Source organism: Atractosteus spatula, chromosome 3 (assembly GCF_055471065.1).
Source record: "Atractosteus spatula isolate fAtrSpa1 chromosome 3, fAtrSpa1.hap1, whole genome shotgun sequence".
NCBI lineage: Eukaryota > Metazoa > Chordata > Actinopteri > Semionotiformes > Lepisosteidae > Atractosteus > Atractosteus spatula.
Window position 1 is genome coordinate 66,749,108 of NC_142708.1, and position 20,857 is coordinate 66,769,964.

General features: G+C 49.6%; 2 protein-coding genes across 3 annotated transcripts in view; both read left to right on the forward strand.

Moving 5' to 3' along the window:
• The first annotated feature begins 1,889 nt into the window (after positions 1 to 1,889).
• trappc1 (trafficking protein particle complex subunit 1) lies at positions 1,890 to 5,781 on the forward strand. The gene is made up of 5 exons (XM_088910051.1): positions 1,890 to 2,029; positions 2,696 to 2,839; positions 4,058 to 4,128; positions 4,762 to 4,900; positions 5,093 to 5,781. Exons 2-5 carry the CDS (start codon positions 2,741 to 2,743, stop codon positions 5,219 to 5,221), a joined length of 438 nt encoding a protein of 145 aa, XP_088766177.1. The 5' UTR covers positions 1,890 to 2,029; positions 2,696 to 2,740; the 3' UTR covers positions 5,222 to 5,781.
• Positions 5,782 to 11,201: 5,420 nt separating this feature from the next.
• Positions 11,202 to 20,857, forward strand: part of LOC148838287 (voltage-gated potassium channel subunit beta-3) — a 30,090-nt gene continuing 20,434 nt past the window's right edge. The window contains exon 1 of one of the 2 annotated variants that reach the window (XM_088910052.1): positions 11,202 to 11,595. In XM_088910052.1, coding sequence (XP_088766178.1) covers positions 11,270 to 11,595 — 326 coding nt within the window. In that variant the 5' untranslated portion in view covers positions 11,202 to 11,269. Of the gene's footprint in view, positions 11,596 to 20,036; positions 20,303 to 20,857 lie in introns of those variants that run through there. The other variant, XM_088910053.1, reaches the window with a different exon arrangement.

Consider the following 20,857-nt stretch of genomic DNA (forward strand, 5'->3'; position numbering starts at 1 on the left):
CCGCGTACGCAAATAGCGCAGGAAAAAGAGGGAGGGCTCCGAGAGTCACGTGCTCAACACACGCAAAAGGCGTGCGGGCAAGAAGCTGATTGAGCATGCGCAGGTTACTTTCGCACTTAAAGCTTACTGGGTGTACGGGAGGTTTCATAATAATTACTCTTTTTATAACAGTGTTGTGAAACTTTCTGTGTAACTTTAACTAAACAACATAGTGAAATAACTATTAGCCCTACAAAACGAAACTATTTAATGAGTAACGCCACGTACGGAGAAGACAGTATGAACAAATTTCCCATTGGCCCTTACCAATCATGGCCTCCTAATAATCCCCATCTATGAACTGGCTGCATTACTGTGCTCTCCTCCACACTGATAGCTGATGTGTGGTGGGTGTACTGGCGCACTATGGCTGCCATTGCATTATCCAGGTGGGGCTGCACACTGGTGGTGGTGGAGGGGAGTCCTCATTACCTGTAAAGCACTTTGAGTGGAGTGTCCAGAAAAGCGCTATATAAGTGTAAGCAATTATTATTATCATTATTATTATTATTATTATTAACAAATAAGACTCATAAGAAGACACCAGGAGAGTACACCGTATAGGTAAAGCCAGGTTGAAAAGAGATTCTTCTGCAGCAGATGCGCAACAGGGCAGTTATGGCGACCAATTGTACATAAAAATATGAGAGGATTAGGTATGAGAGGAGATCATTATCGCCATTTATCACATTTGGTTGCGTGTAGTTCATAGAATCTCAAATTCAATGACTTTGATAGATAGATAACACTTTATTGATCCCGAAGGGAAATTGTTCGGCTAGGTCGATTAACTACATTGTCACCCAGGCAATAAAAATTTGCAAAATATTGCTAATTACATCTCATTCGGTCATTTCTTGAATGATTCCGAGGTATCGGCTTCAGTGTGAGTGGGCAGCGTGTTCCCAATCACCGTAACACTTTATGCAAAGAAATGCCTCCGGTTCTCAGTTTTAAAAGTAGTTCAGTAATAATTGCTACCACTTCTATAGCACTTTTCTGGACACTCCACTCAAAGTGCTTTACAGGTAATGGGGATCCCCTCCACCACCACCACTGCGCAGCACCCACCTGTTATGCCAGTACACTCACCATACACCAGTTCTCAGTGGGGAGGAGAGCAAAGTGATGAAGCCAGTTCAGAGAGGGGGGTTATTAGGAGGCCATGACTGGTAAAGGTCAGGGGGAATTCTGGCCAGGACACTGGGGTAACACTCTTTACAAGAAATACCCTGGGATTTTTCATGACCACGGCGAGTCAGGACCTTAGTTTTACGTCTCACCCGAAGAACGGTGTCTTCTTACAGTATAGTGTCTCCGTCATTATACTGGGGAATTAGGACCCACACAGACTGCATGAGCGAGCAAGAACGAGCGCCCCCTACAAGTCCCACTAACGCCTGTTCCAGCAGCAACCTTCGTTTTTCCCAGGAGGTCTCCCATCCAGGTACTGACCAGGCTCACACATTGCTGAGCTTCACTGGGCTGCCAGTTGTGAGTTGCAGGATAAAATAGCTGCTGGCTATAGGTCATATAGTTATAGTTACAATACAACTGCAGCTACAATCCACACAACATAGAATCATATATACTGCATCTTATATGCGCGAAGATTTTCTATCCAATTTTACTGCGGTACTAGAACAGCAGGGAAACTAGCACTCTGAGGTCGCCATCTTGGCTCTGAGTCGGGGCGATTCCCTCCGTGAAGACTGTAGGGATGCCTGCGTTGCAGGACGCGTGATAGAGTCCGTTTCACTGGCATCTGCCCTGCTTGTTTTTGAGAAATGTTTTTAAACCGTTTTTATCTTGACACGCTGAACATTTTTAAATTTTATTCCGGTTAAGAACGAAGCTAAATTTTAATAATAACGAATGCTAAGAACGAATAATAAGTATATTTTTGACAGTTCACCCTCATTCTATTCAGGCAGAAGAGAGGGCAGCAAGGCCGGGGGTCCTGAGAAGACGGGGCATCGGGAAATCTGAGGTGAACAGCTTTTTACCTGAATTATTTTTTTTTAATTCACACAGAATACGTGAAATATATCTTAATTTTTGGAAACGTGCATTTAATAGTTAATTTCTGAGAGAAACGTACACACAGTGCCTCATTATCTAGCCAGGACACTACCAGCGACGGCAAACCCGTCTATCCCGAGACCTGTAGAGTGTATATACATTATATACACATTTATGTTAAATGACACGGGCGTCTAAACGTAAATACTATCTGCAGTGTTGTTATAAGGCTGGCGGTAAACAAACTTGTGTAGACGAGTCATGTAACTTCAAGATATTTGAGGAACCACAAATATCCAAAATGACCGAACGGAAGACATTAACGAGCACACTTCTATGAAATCGATACTTGGCTCAAGTACACAAGTTGGAAGAGTCAGAGCGCTGAAATATACTTTTGTGGAGTTGTTCATTCATATTGTATTATTGTTACGTTATTGGTATCCTCTGGCTGGGTGATAACGTTGTTTTTATTACAATTTAAGTGCCTTCTTATTTGAAATCAGCTTTTCTGATTTGTGCAAAGTTACCTGCGGGATTTTACATTTTCTGTGGTGACCCATGAAAATAAGTTAATGTCTCCAACAAGCCCCCGGTAAGGTGACTCAGTGTTGTGATGATCAATGATTGTCAGAGGCAGACAGCGGGACCTGCGTGACGTCTGGCCCCCTGTCAGAAGATGACCGTCCACAACCTGTACATCTTCGACCGCAACGGCACCTGCCTGCACTACAGCGAGTGGAACAGGAAGAAGCAGGCAGGCATCTCCAAGGATGAGGTGCAACCCCTCTCTCTGTCTGTTGTCTCTCTTTCTACCCCTCTCTCTCTCTGTCGTCTCTCTTTCTATCCCTCTCTCTCCCCGTCGTCTCTCTCTCTACCCCTCTCTCTGTCTGCCATCTCTCTCTCTCTCTACCCCTCTCTCTGTCTGTCATCTCTCAATTCAATTCAATTCAAGGTGCTTTATTAGCATGACCGATGGGTACAATCAGTGTTGCCAAATCAAATAAAATAATGAAATTCACATGGAACAAAACAACAAATAAAAGTAAAATAAAATCTACAGACATTTACAACAAAGATATTATAAAATATTTACATATACGGTAGCCAGATGGAGCATTATTGGGAGACAGATTTACTGTTCCTCAGGCTGTGACAGGAGATCACATACTGGGCTGCCAGTTCAACTGAGTTCCCTCCTCCCTCTCCCAGTAGGATTGGGACCTGTTGTGATTCTGGCAGGTGTGGGAACTCTGGGATAAGATTTCTGAATTTAGGGAAGGATGTTTCTCTAATCCCAGAGTATCTGTCACAGTGCAGTAGGAAGCGCACCTCTGTCTCTTTCTCCCTGCTGGCAGTGAGAGCACAGCCTGTCCTCTCTGGGCAGCCAGGTCTGCCTGTGTCGCCCGGTTTCTATGGCCAGGCTGTGGTCACTGAGCCTGTACTTCGTCAGCGTCTGTTTCTTTTTGCTGTTTCTTATCTTGGTCAAATATTTGGCTGGTGTGTATTGTCTGTTTAGGGTTCTGTAGCATTCTAGTTTATGTTGTGTTTGTGTGTGTGTGTCCCAGTGTGTGAGATATCTCTCTCCAGACCTGTCTATGTCCAGTTTCTACGTCCAGGCTGTGGTCACTGAGCCTGTCTGCTTTGGACAGCCAGGTCTGCCTGTGTCCAGTTTGTGGTCACTGAGCCTGTCTGCTCTGGACAGCCAGGTCTGCCTGTGTCCAGTTTGTGGTCACTGAGCCTGTCTGCTCTGGACAGCCAGGTCTGCCTGTGTCCAGTTTGTGGTCACTGAGCCTGTCTGCTCTGGACAGCCAGGTCTGCCTGTGTCCAGTTTGTGGTCACTGAGCCCGTCTGCTCTGGACAGCCAGGTCTGCCTGTGTCCAGTTTCTGTGTCCAGCGTGTGGTCACTGTGCCTGTCCTGCATCAGCCTGGTCAGATATTCGATACGTGTGCCTCCTTTCTTTCTTAAGTTCATAAGTCTTTTCATTTTTCCCAGGAGTTCAAGCTGATGTATGGAATGCTCTTCTCTATTCGCTCCTTTGTCAGCAAGATGTCTCCCATAGACATGTATCCTTTCCCATGCTGAGGAGACGGGGGAGTGCGCGTTTTGTCTATGTCTTTACTGGCCAGAGAAGTGTTTACTTAAAAACAAGCAGGATAAGTCCTGTTTCCACATGAGGATTTACTCATGTCCAATGCAGTGGGACCATCTAGGATCTGCAGTAAAATAATGAACATGGAAGTGATCCTCAATAGCAGTAGCTCAGGTTTGTATGGCTGAGAATGAAAAGAAGGGGTAACAGTTCAGGCTGCACGAACTCTTGAAACCTTTTTCTTTACCTGTACAAGGCTGCCATCTGGTGGACAGAAATAAAAATGCACTCTGCCAAAAAATTCCAACCATCCAGCTGGCTGCAATGCAAATTCAGAACAGTCGTTTACACTCTAAGAAAACATTATTTGGGCCAAACCACTAGAGAGCTTAAGAGCAAGTACATTTAGAACTGGAAATAGGATGCTTGTCTGCAGTGTTGAGGAGATTTTATCCTGGGATGCTCTGAAAAATTAGATCTGAGCTATAGTACCCATATGATAAAGATGGGCTGGGCGGAGCCCCTCCTTATTTCTGATTTGTATTTTGTACAATCCTGTTCCTCTGCCTCTCTCTCATTCTTCCTTAACTCTGCTCCTGCACCCCAGGAAAGATGGGTTCCTGTCCTTTCAGACCAGCAGGTACAAGCTGCACTACTATGAGACCCCCACAGGGGTGAAAATCATCATGAACACGGATCTGGGGGTCCCCAGCTGCCGGGACATTCTACACCAGATCTACAGCACCGTGAGTAACTCCCTGCAACCAGGTCGCCTTAAAAATTCAGAGTCCATTGAAAGTAAGAGTGATGAATGATGTTAAATGACAGATGAATGGCTGTTATAGTGTGTGTGTGTGTGTGTGTGTGTGTGTGTGTGTGTGTGTGTGTGTCCAGTAGCAGTGTGTCTGAGCTCTCTCTCTCTCTGTGTCTCTGTCCAGATTTATGTGGAGTATGTGGTGAAGAATCCTCTGTGTTCGATGAGCGAGACGTTGCAGAGTGAGCTGTTCAGCTCCAGGCTGGACACCTTCATCAGAACGCTACCCTTCTTCAGTGTCCGGGCTGGCTGATGAGACCACGCGTCAACACAGAGCTCACCGAGGTTCACTCTCAACATGATATTTAATTTACTTATAATTTTTTCCCCGAAATCCACACTTTTCCAAGAACCTGCCTATAAAACCAGCAGCTACAGTAGGGCTGATTGTAGCTTCTTAAAGTCTCTTAGATTTAAAAGAAAGAACTTAGCAGACACACAGAGAATCAATCTTAAAGGGCAGAATAATGTTGTCCTTGAAAACTGTGGAAATGGTGAAGCCTTTATTGTTATTATGGTTGCAGGTGCCTGATTTGCATTGGTGATGATGATGATTTTTGTAAATATCATCATTATTATTGTTGTCATCGTCATGAAAACGCATTGTGACAATATATTCCATTGTGACTGCTGTCTGCTTAGAAACAAAGTAATTTCAGAGTTGTAGCCAATGGCTGTTACGGTATTTGTTATTCATTTCTGCTGTAAAAACTCTCCTCAGACTTGGGGCATGTGGGGGGGTTCCCACGCTGGGCCACAGGAGGGCACCAGAGAGCACCTTGCCATTGCTAATAAAACACTAGAGAACTGGCAGTCGCTGTTACTCACTTTCGTTCACATTAAAGTTCAATAAACCCAATAATCACTCTTGAGTGCTGAGGCCTGCAGTACCACTGCAGGAGGGAACAGTTCCTGAGTATAGTAGAACACAGTACAGTTTAGTGTAATGCTGTATAGTCAACTATAGTGTATTATACTACATAATAGCATAATGTAGCATATTCCAGTATAGTACTGCACACTGCATGCAGTACAGTATAGTAGAGCACAGTACAGCACAATATAGTATAATAACGTGTAGTCCAGTACAGTGTAGTATAGTACTCTATTGCATAGTGTAGCATATTGCAGTTGAATACTGCATACTGTTTACCGTATGGTATAGTAGAGCACAGTAAAACACAATATAGGTTAATACTGCACAATCCACTACAGTGTAGTATAGTGCTCTATAACATAGTGTAGCATTTTATAGTAGAACAGTGTTTACAGTTTAGTATAACTCACAATATAGTATAATACTGCATAGTCCAGTAATGTAGTAAACTACTCTATAGCATAGTACATCTTATTCCAGTATAATACTGCACACTGCATACAGTACAGTATAGTGCAATATTGTTTAATAAAGTATAGTCCAATGCAGTGTAATCACAGTACAATTACAGTTTAAAATGATTTATTATAAAATCTTTGCTAGATCCCAAAATAGCCAAACTTATTCATTGCCCTCAGAGTGTAGGGTGTTTTTATCATTACCAATAATTATTTGCAATATGATAGCAATTATTAGTGTACAGTACATTGATGTCTACCCTGTTTAAAGGAATATTGTGGTGACAATACATCTCATTCAACATCGGTTGAAAATACCACAAACATGTCAGTGAACTGCAGGACTGGCCTGTGACAGAAAGAGCTCTGAGGTCAGTGATCAGAGTCACCTGTAAACGCTCAGCTCAGGCAAATTGACAGGGACACCACCTGACATAAATTAAAAATGAAACAGTCAGTACAGTGTGGTGCAGCAAACTAAAGAGTAGAATCTGACCTGGGTGCATTTTAAAGAAGCAGAAACCTGTTGTATGTGCCATTTCAGAAATGACGAGAAGGTGGGGATAACACTCTCAGAAATAACCATTGTGCCATGTGTGGAAATATTTTATATTGTTCAAATACACATACAGAGGTGACTTCTAAACACCTATTCCTGGTTATGAAAGAGAGACTGGAGCTGTACTCAGACTGGAAAGCCTCCTGCAGAACTTATTGGATTCAGAGCACTCTGGGGGAACTCTTCTTTGGGGTCCTTTAGAAATAGCCTCTTTGTCACAAAGCCCATTTAAAACCCTTGGCTGAACTATTCTGTGTCCGCTTGCATCTCTACAATAGCATGGCTTGAGATGTTATAGTAACTAAAGTCCTACCCTACCAAAAACTGAGTTAAATTTCGGTAAATGGTGGGAAAGGCTTTTCCTCTGCTCCAAGGAGATGCCTGCAGTTTGGGATAATCCAGTTCTCCGTTCGTTCTGTGCCCTTGGCACTGGGCAGCGGGGAACAGTTGTGTTACACAATATCCATCACAGTGATTAGAGCCAGCGGCAACCTGGACATCTCATTTTAAACCTCGAGTTAATTACATTCCCAGAGCAACAGAGGCCGGAGCGGTTAGCCAGTATTTTAATTCTCGTCCACAGCCTGCCTGTTGTAAGGAGGTCTCTCACAGTGAGCGACATGCGCAGGGACCCTGTTCCGCTTTCTTTTGGGAGAAATGTTGTTCCAGGTTTCCAGGTTTTTTAATGGACCTTCTCCCAGAAATCCGGATGACTGGTGGAATTGCAGCCAGTCAAGCACAGGTTCCAGTCTGGGCTCTGTCATTGTCCGCACTGTGGCCATCTGATCAAACACCAGTTATATGACCGAGAGCTTGGACTGTGTGTCTTTACAGTATCTACAGATCTCATGATGATGAGTGTTAACGTGAAAATGTTAATGAAAATGTGTGTTTCCATCCTGGATCTTATACATTTTTAGGATGCTGTTGTTGTTTTTGCTGCTTTAACCTACTTGTCCCCACAACAACCTAGTTGCAGCGTATGATATATGAGATTATCCCAGATTAGGAAATCTCTAATATAATCCCTGCGGCTCTTAATCTGGCACAAAACATACTGCCGTGGAGCAAATGAGCGCTGACAGCTCTGGGATGATTCTCTGCTTTGATTCAGCGACCTCCCTGTGGCCCTTCTTCAGTGTGGATTTGCCCAGTACGTTTGTGTTTCTTTTCTACCTGTGTCTTCCCATCCTGTTGTACAAGTGTTCTAGATTAGAGTTTAGTAGAATACATCCTACTCCTCTCCCACTGGTCCTACAGGTGTTCTAGAAGCAACCGTCCTCCTCTCCCACTGGTCCTACAGGTGTTCTAGAAGCAACCGTCCTCCTCTCCCACTGGTCCTACAGGTGTTCTAGAAGCAACCCTCCTCCTCTCCCACTGGTCCTGCAGGTGTTCTAGAAGCTACCAGTGGTTGTCCACCCCTGCATGAGCGTTCACTGGACTGCAGAAAGCCCCCTGATCTGGAACAGCTCACGCCTCCCCTGTGTTGGCAGCTCCCAGCTCAGGGGCCTTCTGCAGTCCTGCTCCCCACACACACACTCTGGCTTGTCACGGGCTGTGAGACATCACGCAGGTCCCACGGGAGAGGCGCTCCAGGAGGGCGGCTCGGGCGCTCTGCCCCGCACACCCGCACCCCCACACCCCAACCACTGGGCGCCCCGTTGTTCCTAGCACGCAGCTCGGGCGCGAGGTGGAGGTGAGGGATCGGGGGTCGGGGGCCGGTTTGCCCGCCCTCTGTCTGGGCACAGCTCCACTGCCAGCTGTCACACTGACGCCATGGTGTCAGTGAAAGCCGGCGATTAGAGCAGCTCGTTAACGACAGCTGGCAGGAGCTTTAGAACACGTTATGTGCCGGCACCAGGATGGCTGGCTGTTCATGCCAATCTGGAGGCAAAATAGATCCCTACTTTCAAACCTATGGAGAGCGACAGAGTGAGATAGTGAAAGAAGGGAGCGGTAGAAATGAATTAATAGACAGGCCACTATGAATTATGGGACAGATGCAATTAAATTGCTCAAACCTGGCTTAGCTTTGTGAAAACCTGGTGAAGTGGTCATAATTTAATTTGTATAGCTCTCACAATTCCTTTTGCCGGATATTGTTCACTGTAGATGGGCTGACTGGTGAACTGTATCAGCGAGTGCGCTCTACAGGAGTGTGGCGCTGATTGTGATTGTGTGCTGGCTTTGTGAGATTGTACCCAGACCCCACTCACAGCAGAAGCTATGTGTATTTGTGTGTGTGTGTGTGTGTGTGTGTGTGTGTGTGTGTGTGTGTTGGCTCTGTGAGGGTGCATGTGCTGGCTTTGTGAGACTGTACTCAGACCCCACTCACAGCAGCAGACAGATGTTCACTGTCAGCTCCTGCTTCACAGTTAGCGGGCTGCTGGGAAAACAGATAAGAGGCTTTGAGCCTCAGCTCTGACTGTGGGCTGGCTGACAACAGCACAGTGAACAGTGAATATAAAAAACTGTGTCTATATACAGTACCCCTGCTGTATATATACGGTACAAAATGTATACCTCCTATATATTTACTGTACACCTGGTGTATATATAAACACTGAACACACTGTCCACACTGTAGGCCTGGTGTATTTACACTATACGCACTGAACACCCAGCATATGTACAATTTATAATATAGACACTGTACACAATTTATACTCTCTGTATATGCATTGCACACCCTCTACACCTGTTATATATGCATTGTATACACTGTACTTCTGGTGTATCGAAACTATACAGTGTACACTTGCAGTATGTACAGTACACTGTATACGCTGTACTTCTGGTGTATCAAAACTGTATACAGTGTACACCTGCACTATATACATTGTATACACTGTACTCCAGGTGTGTCTAAACTGTATACACTGTCCAGTGTACACCTGCACTATATACACTGTACTCTTGGTGTATCTAAACTGTACACACTGCACACCTGCAGAAAATATATTGTGTACACTGTACACCTGTTGTATGTATATTTTACACTGTAAGCCCCTTTCTGTACTTCTGCACATTTAAATATGACTATGGGAAGCAGCTCTCTGAGCTCTATTACCCAGATAAGGAGCTGTGTGTGTTTTTTAAAGCCTGTCACTAATCTGGACTGGGGAATGCTGGGGGAATTACTGGGGATGTGTGTGTTTTTGCCCACTCTGAAGGGCATCAAGTGCAAATCCCACTCTGTCAGCTGTGTAAAGAGAGAGAGGAGAGATAGGATCTAGCCTGCACCTCCCGATCTCTCCCCGAGGACGGTAGTGGACATCCTGGACTGACACCGGACACGGTGCACCATTTTGTCTCTTTTAGAGGAGGTAGAGGACCGAAAGACAGTGAAGGGAGAGAGAGAAACGTGAGGTCCCAGGGTCTTTCCTAGGAAAATGGACTGACCTACGATGTGACCTCTGGGGAAAGAAAATAACTTTCTTCATTTCTCTCTCGCATTGCTGGAAATCTTTCATCCCTGAACAGCTCTGCTCTTGTTCCTCTTCAATGCTCACTGATTTAGAACTTGATTTTAATTTAACTGATTTACCGTATTAGTATCAGTCCTGAAAGAGGTGTGGTCTCTGTATCCCATTTCAAGGTGTCTTGAAAGATGTTTTTTGCTCTCCTGAAAGGAGTGAGAATTTGTTTTTTTGGCCGTTTCTGAACCAGAACCAGACGTGCAGCCAGAACCCTCTCGGACCAGCGCCGCAGAACGGCTGAACCCGCCGAGCCAACGAGCCAGAACCGGACCACTGGCTACACTTGTGAAACAGAGGAGCGGAGAGTGGCGATGGGAATTTGATACTGATAAGCTGCGTTTAAAAACTTCCGGATGGAAATACAAGAGCCGGCTGTCCAACTACTGATTTTAGAAGCTACCTTGATGGAACTCTGGGAGGTGAGCTTCCGTATTGGCACCAGATGGTCCGAACTGCTCCGATTCCTTGTTTTTATATAGCGTCTTCCACGCCAAAGAATCCCAGAGCTCCTTGCACAAACAAGAGGGACCCAGCGGCAGTGACACAGCAGTCCCCCTGCACGCGGATCAGGGGTGCAGGGAGACACTGCTGCACCAGCTGGGTCAAGTCGGGAATTTGGGGAGACCAGATAAGTGGGATCTTGTAAGACGACTGCAAGTGCAGATCGGGGCTCTTTGGCCAGTCCAGGGGATCGTCTCTTGTTAATTACCCTGAGGCCTGGCGGCCCGTGTTTGAAAACACCAGGCGCGTTTAGAGCAGCTTTTCCTGCTCTTCTCCCCTCGACCCCAAAGTGCTGCCCCCGCGTGCTCGTGTGTCTTAGGGACTTCGCCTCCTGCTGTCGGAGACATTGAGATCAGAAGGCAGCCCTTCAGCAGAGCAGATCTGCCCTCGAATGCGGAGCCGCAGCTGAGAGCCCACAGGGGGAGCCATGTTTGCCGGCTCGTCCCGGGGCTCGGTGGGGGTGGCCGGGGCCGGCAAGGGGGGCAGGCTGACGGTGGAGGAGCTGTACGGGATCTCCAGCGGCAAGCGGGCCAAGGCAGTGGGCACGGCCCTGGGGCCGCGGGCGGGGCCAGGCGGGCGCGGGCGCGGCGGCGGCGCTGGCGGCAGAGGCAGGGCCGAGAACGGCACGCTGGCCTCGCAGATCCTGGAGGCGGCGCGGAGGCTGATGGAGCGCCGGCGGCTGGAGCTCTTCCTGCGGGAGTGCAGCGTCTCTCTGGTGGACAGCGTGGCGGACCGCACCGGCATGATCTACAGGTGAGGGGGCGCTCCTGAGTCAGCAGGTAGGAGTGATGATGTACAGTTGAGTCTGCAGTGTAGGAGTGATGATGTACAGGTGAGTCTGCAGTGTAGGAGTGATGATGTACAGGTGAGTCTGCAGTGTAGGAGCGATGATGTACAGGTGAGCCAGCAGTGCAGGAGTGATGTACAGGTGAGTCTGCAGTGCAGGAGTGACGTACAGGTGAGTCAGCAGTGTAGGAGTGATGATGTACAGGTGAGTCTGCAGTGTAGGAGCGATGATGTACAGGTGAGCCAGCAGTGCAGGAGTGATGTACAGGTGAGTCTGCAGTGCAGGAGTGACGTACAGGTGAGTCAGCAGTGTAGGAGTGATGATGTACAGGTGAGTCTGCAGTGTAGGAGCGATGATGTACAGGTGAGCCAGCAGTGCAGGAGTGACGTACAGGTGAGTCAGCAGTGTAGGAGTGATGATGTACAGGTGAGTCAGCAGTGCAGGAGTGACGTACAGGTGAGTCAGCAGTGTAGGAGTGATGATGTACAGGTGAGTCAGCAGTGTAGGAGTGATGATGTACAGGTGAGTCAGCAGTGCAGGAGTGACGTACAGGTGAGTCAGCAGTGTAGGAGTGATGATGTACAGGTGAGTCAGCAGTGTAGGAGTGATGATGTACAGGTGAGTCAGCAGTGTAGGAGCGATGATGTACAGGTGAGTCAGCAGTGTAGGAGCGATGATGTACAGGTGAGTCTGCAGTGTAGGAGCGATGATGTACAGGTGAGTCAGCAGTGTAGGAGTGATGATGTACAGGTGAGTCAGCAGTGTAGGAGTGATGATGTATAGGTGAGTCAGCAGTGTAGGAGTGATGATGTACAGGTGAGTCTGCAGTGTAGGAGCGATGATGTACAGGTGAGTCTGCAGTGTAGGAGTGATGTACAGGTTTCTGATTTTCCTGTTAATCGTCCCATTATTCATTATAATCCCCTTCTTCATCAGTCCAATATGAAGGAATTAGCACTCAAGTGCCTTGTTTCCAATATGCAGAAGTGCTTGTCTGCTGTTGGAGGAGGGAACATTGAGATTTATTTTGTGTTTTTATTGCTTGGAGACTTCTGCCTTTTCCCTAAAAGGAAACAGCTCACAAAGAAAAGACAGGCAGGAGGGAGAATAGAGCAACAAAATAATATGAATACAACAGAAGGAATATAGGTCACAAAGCAAGAGCAGGGTTCAAAAATCAGGCGCTTAATGCAAGAAAGAGCCGAAAGCAACTGCAGACTTTGTGGGGCTTTAACTCCTCCTCCTCTTCTTCAGCATCATGGGAGGAGGCGTGAGGGTGACTTTTACAACAGGGGAGAGAGGGAGGAAGAAATAGAGAGAGTGGGGTCTGTCTGTCCAGAGCGACAACAGCCTGGACACAAGCAGACCTGGCTGTCCAGAGAGGACAGGCTCAGTGACCACAGCCTGGACACAGACACTGGACACAGGCAGATGTGGCTGTCCAGAGAGGACAGGCTCAGTGACCACAGCCTGGACATAGAAACTGGACACAGGCAGACCTGGCTGTCCAGAGAGGACAGGCTGTGCTCCCACTGCCAGCGGGGAGAAGCAGAATCAGATGCACTTCTGTTGAACTGTGAGAAGTACTCCAGGATTTGACAGAAATTCTTTCCAAAAAAAATCTAAGACCAGAATTCCCAGGCAGCTTCCAATAAAAACAAAACACTTCCAATTCTGCTGGGGGTTAGAAACTCAGTGTGCTGGGGAACAGAGAGAGATACGGGTAATAAGCCATTGTTCTGGACCTTTACTAATTATTACTGCTCGAACTGTGCTGCAATTCATCGGTTGCCAGTAAAGCTCTTGGAACGTGTGTTTGGGAGAGAGGAACAGAATCAGTCCTGGTGAGCAGGCTCATTAGAACAGCCCAAGGGGAAGAGAGATGGAGAAGTGAGGAGAGGGAGAGAGAGCGATTGCTTGTCCCTTATGAGACATTTGTTGACTTCATGCTCAATCCTCTGGCACCACCTGCATGGACGTCATAGCAGTGGAGCCGTTTTGAATGTGGGCTGGACTGACCAGACTCCAGATTAACACTCCGATGGACAAACTGGAGTGCCTCTGTCCAGAGCTCATTCTGTTCCTCGTTCTTCCTGCCTTCGGGTTTCTACCGGATTTCATTCATCGCAGGCGCCAGCAGGGCAGCACGGTGGCACAGAGGTATGCATCGCGGCCTCGCAGCTCTGGGGACCCGGGTTCAATTCCAGACCCGGGGTGCTGTTCTCCCTGTGTGTTTCCACGCGTTTCCTCCCACAGTCCAGGGATGTACTGGTAGAGAAGCGTGTGTATCTGTGTCGGTGTGTACCTGCCCTGCGCCTGTTGCTCGCTGGGTTAGGCTCAGGTTCCCCTGCATCTCTTTCGCTGGATAAAGTGGTTAGAAAATGGACGGATGGAATATCTGGAAGCATCGAGATATCTGGGAGCCTGAGGATATCGAGGGTTTCTTACTGTCACTCGGGCTTCTTTATTGTCATCGCACACCCAAAGGCCAAGCAGACAAAATGTGCTCCTTATCGTCCTCGTCAAAACAGTTTGTAAGCTTGCGTGTCCCTGTTGTCTGAAATTGCTGATGCTGGTTTTTCTGCATCTGGTTGTAAAAGTAAAGTGCCCCGAGTTTTGCAGCGGCCTCGTGTGGCTGTCATACCAGAGTGCCTCCACACGAGGGCAGTGCGGGGCAGCCCAGCCTCATAGCGCTGTGCACAGCAATCGCTAGGCGTGTGTCTAATACGCAGCTTAATTGAACCAAAGCTAGCAAGGCTGGGGATAAATGGTTTCTGAGCAACAGCCACAAGCAGACAAATCAGACTCCCGCTGAGCAGTCTGATGCTCTCCGGGTTTTACAGTTCTGTTAACCAGACTCATGTTGCACCACGTGGTTAGGGTTCACTCAGGGTTCTTCCGGGTTGCCAGTCACACTCCCATTGTACAGCAGTCTGAGCCACTCCACGTTTTACCAGCTGCAGAAAGCCCTTGCACAGGGGCAGGAGATTTCGAGCTTTGCGATCTTAATTTAAGGTACGTCAGGACAGACAGACAAGTGAGGCTGCGGCAGAACGAAGCACCTTAGCTTCCCGGCTTCGTCGGGACAGTTCGGAGAATCCCCCTGCAGCTGGTCCGACGTGAAATGGATCAAAATAGCTAGGTGGCTTTTTATTTCTGAATCGAGGTTTACCAACAAACCAAACATATCAGCTGGGGCTCAGCTCGGACGATATCTCAGACCCCTGCAGGCCATATCCCCAGCAGCCCTTAAAAACAGAAAGGGATTTCTTGCAAGCTGTGCAATGGGGTGTTCTCTCAAATCGGTACTTAAAACATGGAGGGTGTAGTGGCAGGGGCTCAGCCCGGGCGATGTGGCAGACAGTGGGGTGAGCTCGGGCTCGAGCAGGGAGGGGGGGTTCGGTCTAGGACGCCTGCTGCGAGGGCGCTGGCAGATTTACGTGCTGCCTCTCCGGAGGGAACTGGCTGTGTCTGTGCAATCTGTCTCTTTCCTCTCCCAGTCCTTCTCCTGACTCAGCACCCTCCACCCCCCTCCTCCAGCATCACAGCAGACAGGTAGCTGTGTGTAAAAATAGCTCCTGTGCCGTGCCCACAGACAGCACAGGACAGCTTCTGCCTCTATAGAGCGCCTCCTGCTTTCACTCCTGCACCTCTGACACGCCTTCGAAACCCAGCAGGGGGCGCACGCCCGATCGGAGCTGGAAGAGCGCACTTTCAGGACTCTCTCCGATAAAGGTGAGAGGACGTGGAGATACGATAACTGCTGCTCTGCGCCTTGAGAAGAGAGGCCAGCTCCAGTGTAAAAGAGCTGGTGTGCTTCAGCAGGGATCTCTGCTGGGCTGTGGCCGTGCCGGTGGCTGAGGAGTGGCTCTAGACTGCTGCTGGTGGGTTTCTGACCCTTGCACCATGTGGCTGGCTGCCACAGTGGCCGGTGATCACCTCAATGGTTGTGTCCACAGCTCTAGATGGGTAAAAGATTTTTTTTTCTGCTTCAGATTTGAACTCAGGGATCAGCAGGGATACTGATTTGAGGATCAGTAAGGATCCTGGAGTCAGTTATCAGAAGGGATCCTATACTTAGGGATCAGCTGGAAGAAGGTTCCCAGTAAAGGCAGTGGCTTGGAGCATAGTGCAGATCCCCCAGAAACATCTCTGGTTTAATAAGTGGAAAGGGTCTTCCCCCCTCTAGGTACTGGCCAGCGAATCAACTGGATGTTAAATTGCCAGGAACTTTGTGCTGGCTCATTTTGAGCAGGTGAGCTGTAGAGTGTTTTCTAGCTCAGCTTCGGGTAGTGAGGAGTGGCAGACTGTAATTTAAGGGCAGTTCTAGTTACCCCTCCCCTTAAGGGCCCTAAGCCTTAAACACAGCAGTGTCACCTGACATTTAAAGACAGCACAGAAACTGAGCACCGAAAAAGCTGATTGCAAGGTCTGTGCTGTGTGTGCGCTCTGTCCTCTCTTTGTGTATCTGTGTGTAGTGCATGGGGGCTCTCTGCCTGAGGCAAGGTGTGAGATAGTGTGCCTGTATGACCACAGGTCCTGCCTGTGTGCCTTTGTGAGTGTGTGTGTCTTTGTGTGCCTGTGTGTGTGTCTTTGTGAGCGTGTGTGCCTGTGTGGGTCTTTGTGTGCCTGTGTGTGTGTCTTTGTGTGCCTGTGTGTGTATCTTTGTGAGCGTGTGTGCCTGTGTGGGTCTTTGTGTGCCTCTGTGGGTCTTTCTGAGCATGTGTGCCTGTGTGTGTCTTTCTGAGTGTGTGTGCCGGTGTGTGTCTATGTGAGCATGTGTGTCTGTGTGTGTCTTTGTGTGCCTCTGTGGGTCTTTCTGAGCCTGTGTGCCTGTGTGTGTCTATATGAGCATGTGAGTGTCTTTGTGTGCCTGTGTGTGTCTTTGTGTGCCCGAGCCTGGCAGCGAGAGACAGATGCTCATTCTTCGCTCTACAGACAGATGACCTTGCAGGAGAGTGGAGGGCAGCATTCACAATCAATAAAACATCACCACTTCATACTGGCACCACAACTCACAGCACTGGGAAAAGTCTCTTACCGCTGTTAGTGTCAGTTCACTACAGGTTTTGTGTAAGAATTCTCTCTGTAGAATAGTGTCAGTGTCTCTGTAGGGCCGGTGTACAGCGTCAGTGTCTCTGTAGGACTGGTGTACAGTGTCAGTGTCTCTCCAGGACTGGTGTACAGCGTCAGAGTCTCTGTAGGACCGGTGTACAGCGTCAGTGTCTGTAGGGCTGGTGTACAGCGTCAGTGTCTGTAGGGCTGGTGTACAGTGTCAGTGTCTCTGTAGGACTGGTGTACAGTGTCAGTGTCTGTAGGGCTGGTGTACAGTGTCAGTGTCTGTAGGACTGGTGTACAGCGTCAGTGTCTCTGTAGGGCCGGTGTACAGCGTCAGTGTCTCTGTAGGGCTGGTGCATAGTTTCAGTGTCTGTAGGGCTGGTGTACAGCGTCAGTGTCTGTAGGGCTGGTGTACAGTGTTAGTGTCTCTGTAGGACTGGTGTACAGTGTCAGTGTCTCTGTAGGGCTGGTGTACAGTTTCAGTGTCTGTAGGACTGGTGTACAGTGTCAGTGTCTGTAGGGCTGGTGTACAGTTTCAGTGTCTGTAGGGCTGGTGTACAGTGTCAGTGTCTGTAGGACTGGTGTACAGTGTCAGTGTCTGTAGGGCTGGTGTACAGTGTTAGTGTCTCTGTAGGACTGGTGTACAGTGTCAGTGTCTCTGTAGGGCTGGTGTACAGTTTCAGTGTCTGTAGGACTGGTGTACAGTGTCAGAGTCTCTGTAGGACCGGTGTACAGCGTCAGTGTCTGTAGGGCTGGTGTACAGCGTCAGTGTCTGTAGGGCTGGTGTACAGTGTCAGTGTCTGTAGGGCTGGTGTACAGTGTTAGTGTCTCTGTAGGGCCGGTGTACAGCATCAGTATCTCTGTAGGGCTGGTGTACAGCGTCAGTGTCTCTGTAGGGCCGGTGTACAGTGTCAGTGTCTGTAGGACTGGTATACAGCATCAGTATCTCTGTCGGGCTGGTGTACAGTGTCAGTGTCTCTGCAGGACTGGTGTACAGCGTCGTTGTCTCTGTAGGGCTGGTGTACAGTGTCAGTGTCTGTAGGGCTGGTGTACAGTGTCAGTGTCTGTAGGGCCGGTGTACAGTGTCAGTGTCTGTAGGACTGGTGTACAGCGTCAGTGTCTCTGTAGGGCCGGTGTACAGCGTCAGTGTCTCTGTAGGGCCAGTGTACAGTGTCAGTGTCTCTGTAGGGCTGGTGTACAGCATCAGTGTCTCTGTAGGGCTGGTGTACAGCGTCAGTGTCTCTGTAGGGCCGGTGTACAGCGTCGTTGTCTCTGTAGGACTGGTGTACAGCGTCAGTGTCTCTGTAGGACTGGTGTACAGCGTCAGTGTCTCTGTAGGGCTGGTGTACAGTGTCAGTGTCTGTAGGACTGGTGTACAGCGTCAGTGTCTCTGTAGGGCCGGTGTACAGCGTCAGTGTCACTGTAGGACTGGTGTACAGCGTCAGTGTCTCTCCAGGACTGGTGTACAGTGTCAGTGTCTCTGTAGGACCGGTGTGCAGCGTCAGTGTCTGTAGGGCTGGTGTACAGTGTCAGTGTCTGTAGGGCTGGTGTACAGCTCAGGGGTAGGCTGTCTGTGCCTCCTGTTTTTTGTGTTTTATCTATCTCTTTCTTCTTCTGTAGTTTGCTGTCTTTTTCTGCTGAGTTCACCGTGTTTTTTCTGGTGGTGGTTTTGTGTGTGTGTGTAGGGGGAGGGGGGGAGGAGATGGTTAATCCCCTGTCCAGCCCTGTCCTGCTCCCCCACCCTCTCAGCCGGGGAACATTAGCAACGCCTTGGAGTTGCTGAAGCTTTGCGGCAGACTCGGCAGCGGGCCGCGAGGGGTTAACAGCCTGTGCAGCAGCAGCAGTCCCTGGCTGTGATGCAGGGAGAGGGAGGGGGAGGGAGAGAGAGTGACAGAGAGAGGGAGAGAGATGGGGGGAGGAGGAGGGGAGGGAGAGCTGCAGGAGGATGAGTGTGTAGGGAAGGGAGTGGTTTGTATTCAAATGAAATTTTATTTTTGTTGCATTCTGTCCGTGGTGGCAGCGTGTGTGAGCGAGTGCACCAGCGAGCCAGCGAGCCGGCGAGCGAGAGGCAGTGTGGACAGCCGGCTCTACCATCTCTCACTGTGTGTGTGTGCGGGACAGGAGGAGCGTGCCGGGGCTGTCGTCGCGGAGGAGCAGAGGAGCAGCAGCATTCGGACAGAGCCCGGGCCGGGACGCGCTCCGCCTCTCTCTCTGCGCTCAGCGCAGCTCGCCGCTGGAGGGATCTGCCAACAGATCGGCTCCTTTCGGATCAGTCAGTCAGCGGCAAGGGGAGCCAGGGAGAGACGCAGAGCGGGGGGGGAGGAGCGAGCGGGCAGGTGCTCCTCGGAGTGGCGTGGAGTGTGTGTGTGTGTCGGCGAGGAGCTGGGCTGGAGCACAGGTCACATCGGAGCCCGGACCCGCGACGGAGAGGGCAGAGCAATGGGAAGAGAGCGCTCTCCAGCTAATCCAGGCCCTTTCTCAATTAATCAATTAGCCCTGCAGCTGCTGCTCCTGCTGCCGTTACTATAGACAGGGAGACTTCTGACGGCCTCGTTGGGTCAGCAGCTGTAATCAGGTCCTCTGAGGTCCTCTCTGGATCTCTCAGGTCCTCTGAGATCCTCTGAGATCCTCTGAGATCCTCTCTGGTCCTCTCAGGCTCTCGGGTCCTTCGCCAGTTGGCGTTTCTGGTAAGAAGGGCCTGTTCTGTGAGAGACCCGGTTGGCGTAGGTCAGGGCCCTGGTCCTGCTGTGGCTGCCTTGTTAACGGCTGGCGTGTGGGCCTGGCAGTGCTGTTGGCAGGTCAGCGCAATTCAGGGATGTTTAGCCGGGCCTGCCAGCTTGTCATCTGATTGCCCTTTTGGTGCCAGCATCTGTGTGGGCAGGTTGGTGTTGTGCTCGACTGGTGCCGGGAGGTTTTGCCAGCACTGGTTTGCTGTTTCTGCATGCTAGTCAGGACTTGAAAGGTAGTGCCAGTGCAGTGCAGTGCTAGGCCTGGTATGGCGTTGGTGTGTTAGTGCCAGTGCAGTGGGTTGGGTTGTGCAGGGCCAGTCTGGATTGGCTTGCTGTGCCAGGTCAGGGCACGCTTGGCATTGTGAAAGCGTCGGTTGGCAGCTGTGTGCAAGGCCCGTCTTGTACCCGTCAAGCCCGTCAAGCTGGCTTGACATTACGTGCATTTGGAAGTTCCAGTGCAGCCTAGAGCTCAGGTTGTGCAGTACCAGTCCGGAGACCGGCCATCGTGTGTGTTTGACTGTGCCAGTCAAGAAAACGGGGCGGCAGCCGACCCCACACTCAGCACCTCCAGCAAGCGGGCTGCCCGGTACGCGTCGGCACGTCTTGGGTGCGCCGGCAGGATGCAGGTGTCCTTTGCGTGCACCGAGCACAATCTGAAGAGCCGCAGCAGCGAGGACCGGCTCTGCGGGCTCCGTTCCACGCCCCTGGGCAGCTGCCCCGGCGGAGGGCAGGGGGGCAACGGGATGGGGCACCACCACAACCTCGCCCCCGCGCCAAGTAAGGGCCGCACTGTCGCCGTGATGACCCGGAGTGTGGTCCAGAGCTCTGCTCAGCTGCCCGTGCACCTGAAGGAGTCGGGCAGCCGCTCCAGCAGCATGAAGTACAGGTGAGCCTCCTCTTCCTCTCACAGCTGCTCACTGGCACACTCTCTCCTCTCTTCCCTGTGTTTTATGAAGTTGAGGCGCAGGGATGAATGTGTGTGATGTGTAATGTGTCACACTAACATGATTTTAGTGAGTGTGCACTAACGTTGTGTGTCTGTGTGCACTAACGTGATGTGAGTCTATCACACTAATATGATGTGAGTGTGCACTATCACGGTGTGTATGTGCACTAACGTGTGTGTGAGTTTGCACTAACATGGTATGTGTCTACGTGCACTAACATGGTGTGAGTGAGTGTGCTCTAACGGTGTGTGTCTGTGTGCACTAACACGGTATGTGTCTGCGTGCACTAATATGATGTGAGTGTGCACTAAAATGGTATGTGTCTGCGTGCACTAACATGATGTGAGTGTGCACTAACACAATGTGTGTCTTTGTGCACTAACAAGATGTGAGTGAGTGTGCAAGATAGAGTGACACTTGCTTGGAAGTGTTCTGCTGTATTTCTCAGCCTCCCCGGAGGCTGTGATGCTGACAGGAGATCAGGTTTGCGCCTC

What these genes read in the sequence shown, in the direction of transcription:
- trappc1 (XM_088910051.1), top strand. Translation starts at nt 2,741, where the DNA reads ATGACCGTCCACAACCTGTACATCTTCGACCGCAACGGCACCTGCCTG. An exon ending in CAGGCATCTCCAAGGATGAG is followed by an intron (nt 2,840 to 4,057) that starts GTGCAACCCCTC and finishes CATTTTTCCCAG; the next exon opens with GAGTTCAAGCTGATGTATGG. An exon ending in AAGATGTCTCCCATAGACAT is followed by an intron (nt 4,129 to 4,761) that starts GTATCCTTTCCC and finishes CCTGCACCCCAG; the next exon opens with GAAAGATGGGTTCCTGTCCT.